This window comes from Notothenia rossii, assembly GCF_949606895.1.
Source record: "Notothenia rossii genome assembly, chromosome: 2".
NCBI lineage: Eukaryota > Metazoa > Chordata > Actinopteri > Perciformes > Nototheniidae > Notothenia > Notothenia rossii.
Window position 1 is genome coordinate 25,023,032 of NC_136904.1, and position 15,028 is coordinate 25,038,059.

Consider the following 15,028-nt stretch of genomic DNA (forward strand, 5'->3'; position numbering starts at 1 on the left):
TGAAGACATTTCATCCAGCACACATTTCCTTTGGTTCGTTGCATTTTATCCTTTGTTAATGAAGTTTGTTTTTACTGGGTAGTAAATCCTTATCAATAGGCTCCTTCAGACTGGTTAATTTGAAGAAAAAAATGTGCAGGAAAAAAACATACTTTTGATTATAACCAACATTTTGTTTTACATCCAAAGTGGTTTATAAAAACGAATTTCTGCCCCATTGGAATGTATTTTAGTGATGTGCTAATGTCTAATACTTTGGCTGGTTTTATTATATTATGTTAACACATAGAAATGTACAACAAAAAAACACAATACTTAATACTGAATTTCAACTCTCAATTTTCTTCCTAGTATCTTAACAATCAAATATTTATATTTAAGTAGTAAGTCATATTTCTTGAAGTGGTTGAGGACCAGGTTTTGCAGATGTTTTTTATTTTCTGTCAGAGATTTGTGTTGAGAGTTGTGGCTGTGCGTCTTCTGCTCCACAGACGGACATGGAGGATGGGAGGAACCCCAGCATCAAGAAAAGCCTTTTCCCCCTCTTTAGCTCTAAGAATAGCTTAAAGCACAACTCAGCTGTCAAAGTCCTCCCTGTAGTGGCCTCGCCCATGGTACAGCACCAGCCTACCGTGCCCTACCCTGCCTCACCAGTAATCTAACCTCAACTCTACGGCTGCATGTTAACTCACACCCCACTCACCAGAATGACCTGCTTTGAAATCCTCTCAAACGCTTCATTATTGAGTGACTGAGAATCGTTTCAAGTTGAAAGGATTTCAAATACATTTTGAGTCGAATACTGCACGGCGTCTGTGCAACCATTATGTTTCTGCTATAATGTGTGTCATATGCGGTCGCCTTGTTTTCATATTGCATTGTGAGACATGTATGCTGGTTGTTGTGAGGGCGACACATCTGCACGTCGAGTATCATTCGTTTCAATTCAAATGTCATTTTATCACATGAGATCCATGGACATACTGACAACATTCAAAAGCTGCTTAACCCAACTCTGGACTCTGCACTGTGCTGGAGGAGGAATAGTTTGACCTTATGTTGATTTGCTTTCTTTCAGAGAGTTAGATGAGGAGCTGCGTAGCTTAACTTAGCTTAGCACAAAGACTGGAAACAGGGGAAAACAACTAGTGTGGTGACAAAATCCAAGTGGCAGGACCTCTAAAACAGTTCTTCTCATATAATATCTAAATCATAGATGATCCTCTGATCATCTACATTGTTATTATAATACAGGTAATTTATTAGCTTTTTGTTTTTGCTATTGTTAGTATAAAACATGATTGATCATGGCTGATGAGACACAAAACAAGAACTTAACTTCTGAAAATGTATGATGGCCACAAATGATTGATGAAAGTTTAATTAAATAATGTATATTTTTAAAAGAAGTCCTTAATAGATAACATTGTCTTAGTTGCAGCCCAACTATTTGTTACAGTTAGTTCAAAACATAAAACTTTTGTAGACCTTATTTTCTGTAACGTCATCACTTATCACCGTCACCACAGCGTCGTGTTTGTCTGGTGCTGCAGAGGGGTGCATGGAGAACCTCACTGGGATTCAAGATGTGACATTGCCATAGAAAGAAATAAAGTTAACATGATGTGATTGTTTTTGATAGTTGTTAATTATGTTCCTGTATTTTTATGAAACATCAGGTTCCCGGAAACGGACAAGAACACCTGTCGCTGCAGAGGAGCTCCAAATCCTCCTCTCACCACGGCAGCCGACGGAAAAACCGCGAGAGATCCCGAGACAGAGACCGGGAGCGGGAACAGAGCCGGGACCGGGACAGGGACAGAGAGAGAGAGAGGGAACGGGAGAGAGAAAGAGAGAGAGAAAGGGAGAGAGAGAGGGAAAGAGGGAGGGAGCGAGAGAGAGTTAATGACTGGCAAACAGACAAACCAGTGGACTCACACTCTCAGGTATGAAGCTACAAACTGAACACCAAATGACCTTATCATAATATCATGTTGATTTTAAGCCAAAACAGACATTTTAAATGATTAAGATTCTGAATATGATATCCTATGAACTGTAAAAGATGTAGTTATCTATAACGAAATACCGACGTTATCAGCAGGAAGTGTGGCTTCGATGACGTTGAGCATTTTTGAGTTGAAAATGGCAATATTTTACCATTAGCAGTGCATTCTACATATACAGTATATCTATACATACTGTATATGCATATCAAATACATTTGAATGCCAGCCCTTTGTGAATGTTGTCCACTTGTTGCAAATGTATTGTTTGTAGAGAGGCAGTCCAGTGCACAAATTGCATTGATAGTTCATGGTAACAGATGCCTTTTTTTCAATAGAGCAAAATCAAATAATATATAATAAAGAGGGCCGTAGTATTTTGTTCAGGCTTGTACTAGGTGGTCTATTTCAGCTCCTTATAGTGTTCAACTAGAATTTAAAATTAGATAATAATTTTTGTTATGTAGCCTAAAAATTCCTGCAACAAGTATTCCTTTATTTAATTTTGACATGTAAGTCTCCAGTAGGAAAGAACACAGACAGTGTAGGACAGTATTGAGGATTTGGAGAGGGATAAACACACTGTTGGGTTTTATATTTGTTTTAAAAAATGAAAGGTCCTTTTCCTTTAGAGTCATACATTATCTGTTTCCCTTTCCCACCTCACAGAGTCAACCACTCAAGTCCCTCCGCAGGCTCCTTCACCTCTCCCCTTCCTCCTCAAATCAAGGACAGCCTCCTCCTCCTCCTCCAGACCTGCGCTTCCAAGCCCCCCTCCCCAACCCCCCTCAGCCCTCCTCCAAGTCGTGTTACCCTGAGGGCCGAGGGCACGCCGAGAGCAGGGGGCACCCCGGGGTGAGCAGCTCTGCTCAGCCTAAGAGCCGCAAGCCCAGCTACCCCCTCCCCGGACAGATCGAGTCCAGCTGGCACGTGTCTGCTCTGCAGAGGGCGGATGGCGCTCAGTTCACCCCCGAACAACTGGGAATCAAACCGGGGCAGAACGGACCCACCTTTACCCGAGCGTCCCGTGTCAGGATGCCAAACCTCAATGACCTGAAGGAGACCGCGCTGTAAACCCCCCGCCCACAAAACTACACCACCTCCTAAACGTCTCTACCCTGGAAGCATCTGCCAGATGCAGACATCATGGTACTGTAGTACAAGTTTACATGAAAGCCTATTTCATTGGATCTAGTCTTCATTCAGAAACATAGTCATCTGTTTTCTGGAAAATACAATGACCAGACACTGAAACAAAGGGAAGCAAAGAGGGGACATGGCCCACTCTGTCTGGGGATGCCAGTACTGTATCAGCTGTGTGTGACTGTGTGTGTAACAAAGAGAGGACAGATGATCTTTAGTGGCCTCTTTGCTGCCATCTTCTGCTCACAGGACTCTACAGCAAAGCGACTTCTGTCAGGCCGGTGGCCAAGACACTCAAATGTTTTCAAGCTCTGTTATTTGATAAGAACAAAAAAAAAGTTTATATTAACATTATTTATTGAATATGTATTTGTTTTAAATTCAAGGATATAAGCTATAAATGACACAGTATGTAGGTTATATGGGAATATTGTAAGGTAATATATAATTAAATGTGTAATTGCAAGAGCTTTAGTTTCGACACAAAGAAAAGCATAGATATGTATGTGTTAATAATACAATATGTCAAAAATTATATTTAATAATGGTGAATGTCCTTTTTTGTTCAATTTGATAGGTTATTTACCGATTTTCACGCTTTATCATCTTATTTTGACCAGTTTTTCTATTTGTTTCATCCACATGTATAGAAATATTGATGAATATTGTTGCCCAAAGTAAAAAAATTATATATTTCACTTCACAGCTAGACTAAATCTGCGCTTCACCATCATGACTTACAGTAAGTTTTGGAGTTTTGTGACAAGTTGGGCTATTTGTCAATAGGGTTAGGTAGCAGAACATCAATAGTGAGACTGTTAGGCTCTGTGCTTTACATAAGAAAATGTCTGATCATTATATGTCCCATTCTTGGTGTCACCATTTTTTAAATGAGCCCCATTCTCAGTTCATTTATCAGTGACAAGAGCTTTCCAGCGCCGTGCTGCCACCTGCTGTGCTGTTGGTTTGGTCTACAGCCCTAACAGCCAGTAAAAAACATCAAGACTTTGGCGGCCTTTGGTGGTGAAAAGTAAGCCTTATGAAATGAGGCAGGACTAACTCAAGAACAACGTGTAACTGTGCAAAATAGGATGAGAGCATTCTGCAAAAGGCATACATCACCATACAACCTTTAAGTAAGGAAGGTTAAGTCTGCTGGTTTTTTATATTTCTTGTTTGTTGACGAATCCCATGAAAACAAAAAAAACAATAATATATTGAATATATTAACAACTCTTAAGCCGTTTTCATAAAACTAATAGGAATACATAATTGGGCAATTACCATAAACATGGGCACTGTAGTTTAATTTGAATCAATCCCTCATGCTGTCCTGCTGTTGTATTTGCTCACCATAGAACCATCTGTGTATTAATCCGCTGCTGAAAATAGTTCCAACAAACTCACTGTTGACCTGACGTTTTGGTTTTGAAGATCTGATGATCAAGTCCAGAAAAAAAATGTCAACAACATTGTGTGGAATTACTCATATTATATTCGCAGCCTGTAATGTGAACACTTCATTTCGTAATTATTTTCTCACAACTTTTGATATTACAGATAATAATAATAATAATAATAATAATAACAATATAATAGTTACGGCAATGATCACTTTCCAGTGATTTAAAATAAGACCGTTTCAGAGTGTTATAACCTTTGTGCATTGTTTTGGTATCTAATAAGCCTTAACACGCAAACATTTCTTACTCCAACTGGCTCCCGTATTGTATTTCAATACTCACTGGTACCTGAAGTAATATGCCCCCAGCTGTGGGTTTATTCTTTTCATGGGATTGGTCAAAATTAACAAAGATGTTAAATAACACAAGACTTATCTTTTAATGTTTACATTTTTCATGTGCATTTTAAAAGCTTGTGTTTTCAAAGTGTTTGTAAATGCCTTTTGTAAATCTGAATTTGGTTTTGCTACTGTATTTGCATTACAACTTTTATTTTTGAATATTGATAGTCATAATCAGGGATGATTTTACTTAACTAGGTTATTCATAAAAAGCATTTAATTGTTGTCTACTGACCTGTGGATGATTACAAACAAATAAAATAGAACAAAACACTGTTAGTGGCCTAGGAAAAATATACAGCATCATTTTCCTTCCAGTCTCATCTCAACCCTTCTCCTTCTTCTTCTTCTTCTTCTTCTTCTTCTTCTTCTTCTTCTTCTTCTTCTTCTTCTTCTTCTTCTTCTTCTTCTTCTTCTTCTTCTTCTTCTGTGGTTTTAAAGTTTAGTGGAGAAGCTTTTATATCACAGGAGACGACAAAGAAGAATGAATGGAAAAACTCTAGACATCTGTGGACTTTAGAGAAAATGTTTGAGAAATTCATGTGTTTTGTTTCTCATCTATTGAGAGGATGAATGAACAAGCAAAAAAGGAATGAACTAATTGACTATATGGCAATAACATTCAGAAAGAGACTGATGCAGAATGTTCTGGCTAAGTTAAAAGGAGCCAAATAGCACAGAAGAATTGTCATAAGGAAACTGTGATGAAAGCAAGAAAAGTGTCCACATATAATATCAAGACATCGCTCTGCAATACACTTTTTATTTACAATTTCACCTTGAAAATGACCCAGGGCTATAAAACTGCCCAGTATTGTTTATTATTGAGAATCCTGGTTGCTACTGATTGTAAATGACTGCTGAAGTGGGTTTGTCTCTACTATTAATGGGACATTGTGAAGACAAAGCTTGCCTTGCCAGTGACCCGAAGCCTTATATTAGCTTTCTGACTCAACACTTCAGATGGAAACGAAGACATGAACCCCATGCAAGCCACATACACTGACCACTGAGATGAGAAGAAGACCTTTTGTTCATGAATATGAATGTGTTTCCTGAAACATTCGTTCTTTTTTCATTTAGCTGTTTCCCACTTCTTACAGGGTGTAAATAGAAATAAAAGAGTGTATCTATACTGACCATTCTACTTTAAATGATAGGGTCTCATAATAAAAGCCAACTGTACATTTTTGAATGGCTCATATGTTTGTTTTGTAGCACAGACAGACACAACACCAGAAGAGACATGAAACAAGTGTTAATTTAATCCAGGAAATAGTTTAAAGATCCAATTAAGAAAACATCTTCAGAGTAAATACAATGAAATAGAGAGTTTTCAAAGCACCACGGGAAACTAAATCAAACAAATGCAACAAATCAGGAGTTAACAACAAGCACATTATCCATCCCTCTATCTTTACATTGCAGACACACTGAAAAAAGATGAATGTAAAAATGTTCTTCAGGTTAAAATTTGTACAACTAAAATAGAAAATGGGAATAACATCATCACAGGCGTTTTGAAAGAACAAGTCTTATTATTCTACAGATTCCTTATTATCAACAAATCTCTAAGAGAAGCAAAGAATGTGTTATTTTTGGCTTTTTTTATTCTGTCTCTGGCAGTAAAACCACACTCAATTATGTAAACCTAATTGTATCCTTTTTATTTATTTTTTATTTTGGTCCCCCCAAAAGTCGATGTTCAGCTGCAGATCAATACACATTGAATACTTAGAGCAGCAGGATAATGTGTTTGCTATTGACTCAATATAACTAAAGTAATCTATGGTTAGGTCACATATATGCAACAGGGTGGCTCATTGATATGTATTATACAACATATATTAAATGTGGCTTTGGTCCCAAAAACAAAACTAGGATCAAATTAATTGTTTTGTGGATTTGTTGACAGTAAGAAGAATGTTGATTATCACCAGCCTTATCTTTGAAGGATTATACAGAGGAGAGAGTGAAGGGTCCTTGTTTACTGTTACAGGAGAAGCAGACAGGATTTCACAGGAGGACACAAATATTTTTGGAAGAGCTTGCGTCTAGCTGTTGGATACCACCTCCATAGCAACGCTGCCTCTCCCTCTCCATGCCTGATTATTTCTTTGAATTTATGCCATTTCTTTGCAAATGCAGCAATCTATTGAGAACGCACCAAATGAAAGCCTGATGTGAGAGGCTGGTTCAACACAGACAATAGAGAGAGGGGAGAATGGAAGCTCTTTGAGCACATCAAATGAACAGTTAATGAAATCACATAAGTCAAATTGTTTTTTTAAATCAGAAGGTCTTGTCTTCAATTTGTGGTTTTATACATTTAGCTGGAGGGGGCAACATCTGTGAATATAACGAGACCACACACTCAGACAATGGTGGGAATTAGGATGAGGTTTCGGGAGAAGGCCTCGGGGATGGCGGGAGGAGAGGTTTATTTGCATTTGTCCATGCAAAGCAGCAGCTCCAGGCGCAGAGCGATGCGTGTGTGCCACCCGAGGGGGATGATGCGGATGAAGCGCGCTACGATGGGCGGCCGCAGGAGGTTCTGCACAGAGGAGGAGCGGTCAGAATTTCCGTAAAACACCTGAGAGAGGGAAACAAATGAAGGGTCAGAAGGGATTCATTTACACTACTGTGGATTTAAACTCACTGAATATACTACAGACACAAATCTGTAATCTAAAAGTTAAAAAAAGTGTACAGTACATATTAAATGATGAGATCCCCATCAGGCCAATCGGTGTAACTTGACTTTTACATTGCTTCACTAAATAGGGTTTGACTGGGTTCTAGTTACCCTGTTGTTTCCAGTCTGGTCTTTGTAATAGATCCAGTTGAGCTTTTCGTCCGTGCGGTACTGGACGCTGTACTTGGTGATCCACTCATCAGCATCACAGCGGCCCTGGGTGAGGATCCCTGACACCAACTTCACCTCCATCAGGTCGATCTCCACCCACTGACTGTTGTCCTGAAACTTAGAGAGCCAGGCACACCTGCAGGAGGAATACAAACACTGCATGTGATGTCAGGAGTCCAATTAAGACATGATGGTGTGACAGTGCATGAACAATACCAGAGCATGGAATCTAAGCAGACCACTCTTTTTTAATAGTCCACAGTTCCATTTATCATATCTATTTTTGCATTTCCTGTTTTTTTTATATCAGTATGTCGGTAAGCTGTTTACAACCTGGAAATAGCACTTACCCAAAGCCCTCACTGTTGAGCCGGGCCTTGCTGGGGACCCAGGAGGAGAACCAGCCGGTGTACTGGTCCTGGTTGGAGCAGGTGATCTGGTCCGGACTCACTGACCCGGCCTCAAATCCAAGAGGCTTGTGGTACGGACACTCTGCAGGAGCAGGACAGACAGATTTATGAACTTTATTTAACTTAAACATTTATTTGTAAGTTAATAGTTTTAGTTAATGAAGAAATAGCATTTTGTTGAGACTCTCTTGCAGCATGAATTTCAAGGTCAGACACACAAACATGTCTGCCAACAGCTAAGCAGCAAAACACTGAGAATATCTGAGCAGGAAATGATCATCACTATAAGCCTTTGTAGGTGCTTAATTCTCCATCCCTCTATCATTTCCTCTCTCCCCATCCTCACACTCTCCCGCTCCCAAAGCCCCCGCTGTTAGAGGACCCGGTGTGACCCATATCCATCCTAAAAGCCTGCAGTTTAATTCTCCACGGTGAGAGATCAGTGATGTCCATTAGGGCGGCAGGCGGACAGATGGCTGTGTTCTACACTCCGCAGTTTTAGCTCCGTGTTGCTCCTGTGTTTTCATCTGTAATCTGTCCTCTCTCTTCCACTAAAAAGGCATTATAAACACGTGGATAGGGGAGATCAGAGCGCTGCACGAGTGAGATTGCTTCCCCCTAAAGTTTCAGCAATGGATATGTGAAGTAGAATCCTGCTGCGCTTTTGTTTACTACTGGCTTAAGCCTACAGGGTCATATCCTGTCTAATCCCTGTACTGTACAGCAGCGCTAACAGAAGTGCCTCTGTGAGTCAGGAGATAAGTGTTTATATAACAGTAATGAAAATTACTTTATAGTCCTGCCTAATCTATTTCAAAAGAAGAATCAAACATATTTAGATGGCTGAATTAATGGTGAAACACGATGGATGGAGGTGGAACAAAATCTGATGCCATGCAGGAATCTCTTTCTGACTCATCTTTTGTCATCACCAGGTCCATGTCGAGATAATTGCTGGTTTCTGTTATTGTGCAATTGGCACAGGCTATTACAGGCCCCGTAATCTGAGAATCATGCTCTCAGATAATGAATATCTGCTGAACTTCTTTCTCCTGTCCATCACCCGTTGCCATGTGATTTGTGGCTCAGATGGCACTCATTGGTTCACTATAAAGAAAACCCTTTCTCCATCTGCTCTGCCTCTCTCCATTCTTCAAGCCTGACACGATTCAAGTGAGCTTTATATCGCTAGCTAAATCAATGGAGTCATTTTGTTTGTTTGGATGTGTGTTGCTTTGCGGAGATCTTAAAAACAGGTTTTCAGATTTCATGGAGAGTCCTTAAAATGATTTGAAAAAGACAGATTTCCATCTGCTGCTGATAAAGATGACCAAGAGTTGTTTCTAAGCTCAATAATGAACAGATGTATCCCTTGACTATCTATATGGTGTTTTCATGTAGATAAAGATGCTGTTGCAGACTAAATGATCCATCATTTCATAGCAGATTTAGAGGACTGTGCAGCCTTGTTGTAGGTGTTCCTGGTTCTTTTCATGGCTCCATCTGCATCATCTCCTCTGAGGATGTCCAGTGGAGCATGTCCACCCTGTGGTGTCAAATCTGGAGTCTCATGCCTTCATGCATGAACAAGTAAAAATATAGAGATTCCCCTTCTCTCTGTCTGCATCACACGCACATTAAAGCTGTCCCTCAGAGATGGTTTGTGGATTTTTCAATTACATATTTAAATCATTTTTAAGCAATATGCAGCACATTTGGTGGTTTTAGCCTCTTTTGACTTCATTTCCAGAACAATTAATCAACGAATAGAAGAAAAGTGTGGCTATATTAGAAAACTGAAAAATTAGGTTAAGTGATACTTATAGTTCTTACCTGGCATGCAGTCCACTCCTCTCACCTTGGGAGAGCCGGTCACAATGGAGGAAAACTCAGTCGGAGTCTCACCTCCCTCACAGTCACATTTGCAGGACCTGGCAGTCCACGGCTCAGACGCTGCCACCTCATATAAACACACACAAACACAATTAATAGATGCAATACATCCAGAAAAATGTGGGTAATCAGAAATAATAAATATATGTAAATACTGTTGTTTTAATATACAGCTTGTTTGCAAAACATATATAATTATAAAATAAAAATAATAATTTCATGTAAAAATGAGAAAACAATTTTGCAACAAAGAGAATGAAGCTTCTAAAGTCTCATCATAGTGATTTGTACAGTGTTTATTTCACAAAAATCATTTGACATTGACCAATGTCAACTCTGGAGAAATTGCTAAACTCTAGACTGAAATGTCTGTAGTGTGGCTAATCTAAAAGTTTATTTTTGTTTAGTTTTCTTTTTAACACTGAACTGAAATAATGAATAAAACACATTTGATTTGAATGCTATAAGATTGCAATCCGAGGGTTCTTCTTACCTCTTGAGCTTGAATGCTGATGATCACTGTTCAGACAGAAAGCACACAGGGGAGAACAAAAGACTGTCAGGACATGGCATTCATTCGCTCTAGTAAACAAAAAAATTGCATTAATCCGTAAATGTAACCATTTTTAAAAACAAGCGAATCAACACCGATGCAATGAATCAAGTACATACAATGTTTTAGAAAAATAAACTAAAATATTATCTCAAAGGTAAATGAAAACATTCGGATATATTTGTCACCTAAGTTTGTCCTTTGACATTAGAGTTACTCAGGGTTCTTCAACATAATTTGTCCAGTTGAGGTGACTTTAAGTTGTTACACTTCTAAATCACAAAGATTATGTGTACAGCATAAATGGGAAAGAGTGAAAACATTGAAATCCTACCATTAACTCCCAGAAGAAGCAGGATGAGCGCGAAACGCTGCACGTAGAGAGCCATCGTCCAACCTGCTCCAAACCGGACGACACCAACTGCAGACTGAGCAACAAAGCCAGCAGTGAAAGAGAGGCTGGATTACAATAATCCACAGGACACTAATGGCCTTACCTAATGCCATCCTTATCTGACAAAGCCCCCCCTACAGCTGTTCACCCAGGACCATTCACAACCACCAAACAGTCTGGAAATCACTGCAAAGCCACAAAGGTCAAGTCAAAAATCCTGCAGAAAAAAAACTAAAGTCGATCAGATGGATCAGATTTGGGTTGTGTGTGTGTGTGTGTGTGTGTGTGTGTGTGTGTGTGTGTGTGTGTGTGTGTGTGTGTGTGTGTGTGTGTGTGTGTGTGTGTGTGTGTTTGTGTGTGTGTGTGTGTGTGTTTTGTTGGAAGGCAGTGATGGTTTATGCTGGGCCTTGTGATCCATATGATTGACCAGACGGTTGACTTTTGTCTGACTGTATTGCTCTTCTTGTATGTTGCTACATTTTTCATTAGTATTGTGATAATTTTTAACAAAATGAAAAAAGAAAGAAAATGTAAGAATCAAAAACGGTATTATTTAATGGTTATCATTATAATGTATGTGTAGTGAAGGAGAAAAACGTTTAGTAGCGTCTGTTTACTTTTAAACTGTAAAAGCCCTACTGAGCACATATTTTACTCAACAGCTGGAAATTAGCCATGTCGGCTAAAGCTGCACCGTTTACTGTTTTTGTGACAGTTCATGAATGGGGACTGTCCACGACACTATACATAAATAAACTAAACTAAACAATCATCCATAGCCAAAGGTTAAAGTTCAAGGTATTCTCGTCTTGAATGCTTGTTTATGTTTTAACTGATGTGTCAGTATCAGTTATTCAGTATCGTTGATACAGAAATTAATCAAATATTAGGATGGTCCCATAAAGATAAACACCTTTAACACCCATTTAAAAAAGTGTCCTTTTGAATAAAATTTGCTTGTATTTTGACCTCATTTATATTAAAGTTAATAAACAACTTGTCACAGTTAAGAAATTAAAATGTACACTTTAAAATGAGAGAAAATAAATAAATCATAAGAACTATAATGATAATGATTCGACTTATACAATTATCTCTCAAATCAGATCATGTTGAGCATTTTAAAGTCATAAACAAGCGCAGCATTGTATTGGGTCAAAAGGTTAAATTATTTTCTGTCCTCTGTAGACTCTCAGGCCAAACATGTCTGAACTCTTCTTCTTATTTGGTGTTTTACGGCAGTTTGCATCCAAAGTGTTGCATTACTGCCTCCTTCTGGCTGTCTGAACTCTGGGCCTGCTGGGTGAGAGTAATTAAGCCTAATTAGGCACAGCTGTCATCAATCTGTGTTAATTTAAAACAGCCTTTTTAACTCGTCTTTCCTATCCTGACTTCACTCCTGCTGAAAAATTTGCTGTAAAGCTCTTCAGTTGATTTCTTCTTAAAGCTGTGATTCTTTTTACAAAACTGTTACAGAAAATGAAGGCTGCTGCCTGCGCAACACGCAGGATTCCTCCACAGACAAAGAAGAGGTCCAGAGCCCACTCAACTCTCCTCTACAGAGCTCATAAAGAGGTAGGAATTACAACTAAAGCAGTATTTGCAGAGACAAATGTTTGAAACTTGATCAAACATTTTGCTTTTTACACGATGATGTTAAAGGTCCCCTATTATGCTGTGTTTCATCAATCAATCAATGTATAATATATATCAATTATATAGCCCAATATCACAAATGTTACATTTGTCTCAGTGGACTTCACAGTTTGTACAGAATATCAGTATGACAATACAACACCCTCTGTCCTTAGACCCTCACATCGTACAAGGAAAAACTTCCAAAAAAGGAAAACCCCCACAGTTTAAAGGGAAAAATGGGAGAAACCTCAACGAGAGCAACAGAGGAGGGATCCCTCCCCCAGGACGGACAGATGTGCAATAGATGCCGTGTGTAAATCGAAGAGATTATTCATTTTACAGCGTAGGTAGACCAAATGTTGTGTCTATAATAAGAAGATGAATCCACGAGGATGTCAACAATCCTGTTGGAGCCATCAGGGAAGTAGCATGATGAGTCAGGCAGGACCACAGTGATAGGTTCAGCCATGACTCAAAGTCCAGGACTCAAATCCAGGACTCAGGATAGAGGATCCAGGACTCAGGATGCAGGACACATGACTCAGGATCCAGGACACAGGACCGCAGCAACAGGATCAGCCACGACTCAGGATCCCGGAGTAGATACACACCAAAAAGAAATGTTGGGCAAGCTGGGTAATTCGGAACATGAGATAGGTACAGGAAGACGTAAGGTGTCCCCCGACAGTCTAAGCCTATAGCAGCAAAACGAACATGTCTCTCTTAGGATAGGTTGAGGGAAAGGGGTAAGGAACAGAGGTGGAGAGGCAAAACGTGTCTACGTACATGCACTCCCTTTGGATCAATATATTATCAGAGATATATATATATATATATATATATATGAAACATGTCTCTGAAGTGTTTGGCTCGAAATACCAACAGATCAAACATTGTAGCATCCCATAATCTCCTCTGTTTCAAAAGTGTTGACTCTCTGTCTGTTACTTTTAGATGAAAATAAGGAGCCACTCCCCACGCCCCTCTGAGATATTTGGTTAAAAAGAACACAATGGCGCTCTAGGAGGAGATTCAGGTGATAAAGTGATTTCCTTGGTTGGTTATTGGCTAATGGTTACACAAGCCAAAAAAAATCGTTATGACATAAAGTTTCCAAAATCTGATCAGCTCATTTTCAGACAGGTTTTTATATAAATGGATCAGGACACAAAGTGAGGGGGTCTTTGTTCCTGAAACTTTCAGAATCTCTTTACACAGAGGGGACACATGTTTATGTAGAAAAGACATGAATATGTGAATTTTGCATAATAGGTGAACTTTAAGATTAGTTAATACAAATCCTGTCCTTCCAAGTGGACTTTGCAGGGAACAATGCTTTAGATTGAGAACATGAAAAGGGTCCCACTTGTGAATTTTCATCTTTCTTTTTCTGCAGGTGCATCCGGCCGGGATGAAGATTCCAGACTTCCTTGCCGGTCGACTCAGTTTTCCAAAGCCATTCCTGCTCAGACTGGTGAGCTCAGAGGCGTCCCGGCTGTCAAAAAGTAACAGACTGAAGGTGATCACTCGGCATGAGATCAGAGCTGCAGTCATAATTATTCAGAGGAGGATTCGTACAAGAGCTGCAGCATGAAGAGTTGTAAAATGTCATAATTTTAACTTTTAACATTAAATAAATATTTATTTTTATTCTGTTGCCTTTTCCCTTTTTTTTTTAAAGTCATGCATGCATGCTTTAACAAGTCGTTCAGTACATTCAAATGAGGCCTACTCACGTTTATTCATGTAATTAATGACAACCTTTCATTTAAATCCAAGTTGTACAATTTTTAAAATGTCAAGATTTGCAGGGCACAAGGACACGTTTTGTTTTAATGCACATTACTAGTAGTCTTAATACTGAAATATTTATGTATCACAGCTTGAGTTTGATGGTGAACTATCATGTTGGTGTCTGCATTCAAAACGTACAACTGCAAAAACACTTTAATTTGTGTTTTTTTTAATAAGCAAAGGTAGAGATTCTAAAAATTAACTCTAAAGTTGTTCAATTGTTCTCACCAATCTGTCACACTCAAATTCCATCTCTGCTCTCAAAAATAATTGTTGTAAATTTAGTGATTAAATGTTATAATGGGGGCATTTATTACAGTAACTTGCCCAGTGCCCACACATGCGGATAATGTTTAAGGCTTGAACGTGGTTATTTAATGTTTTAAAAAAACTAGATAGCTGCATTTTAAAATGCTGTTCACACACATAACAAACAAATGTTGGGTTAAATGGTTAAAAATGGTCTGAAGGTGGCGCCAGAGTAAAGATTATTAGAAAGTATCCTGAGGATCATGACAAACTTCATG

At 38.9% G+C, this 15,028-nt stretch overlaps 2 protein-coding genes and 1 long non-coding RNA gene across 7 annotated transcripts in view; 2 read left to right on the plus strand and 1 right to left on the minus strand.

Moving 5' to 3' along the window:
• Positions 1-6,148, plus strand: part of cdkl5 (cyclin dependent kinase like 5) — a 31,070-nt gene extending 24,922 nt beyond the window's left edge. For 3 of the 5 annotated variants that reach the window (XM_079665484.1, XM_079665485.1, XM_079665487.1), the window contains 3 exons: positions 492-653; positions 1,680-1,946; positions 2,676-6,148. In XM_079665484.1, coding sequence (XP_079521610.1) covers positions 492-653; positions 1,680-1,946; positions 2,676-3,080 — 834 coding nt within the window. In that variant the 3' untranslated portion in view covers positions 3,081-6,148. The remainder of the gene's footprint in view (positions 1-491; positions 654-1,679; positions 1,947-2,675) is intronic. The other 2 variants (XM_079665486.1, XM_079665488.1) reach the window with 2 other exon arrangements.
• Positions 6,149-6,195: 47 nt separating this feature from the next.
• rs1a (retinoschisin 1a) lies at positions 6,196-11,252 on the minus strand. The gene is made up of 6 exons (XM_079665489.1): positions 11,010-11,252; positions 10,616-10,641; positions 10,063-10,189; positions 8,170-8,311; positions 7,760-7,955; positions 6,196-7,546 (listed from the first exon to the last, which is right to left on the minus strand). The coding sequence occupies exons 1-6, from the start codon at positions 11,062-11,064 to the stop codon at positions 7,394-7,396; spliced, it is 699 nt and encodes a 232-aa protein (XP_079521615.1). The 5' UTR covers positions 11,065-11,252; the 3' UTR covers positions 6,196-7,393.
• Positions 11,253-12,460: 1,208 nt separating this feature from the next.
• On the plus strand, positions 12,461-14,357 carry LOC307030840. The gene is made up of 2 exons (XR_013805801.1): positions 12,461-12,644; positions 14,104-14,357. It is a non-coding gene; the product is annotated as an uncharacterized lncRNA (long non-coding RNA).
• Positions 14,358-15,028: the final 671 nt, after the last annotated feature.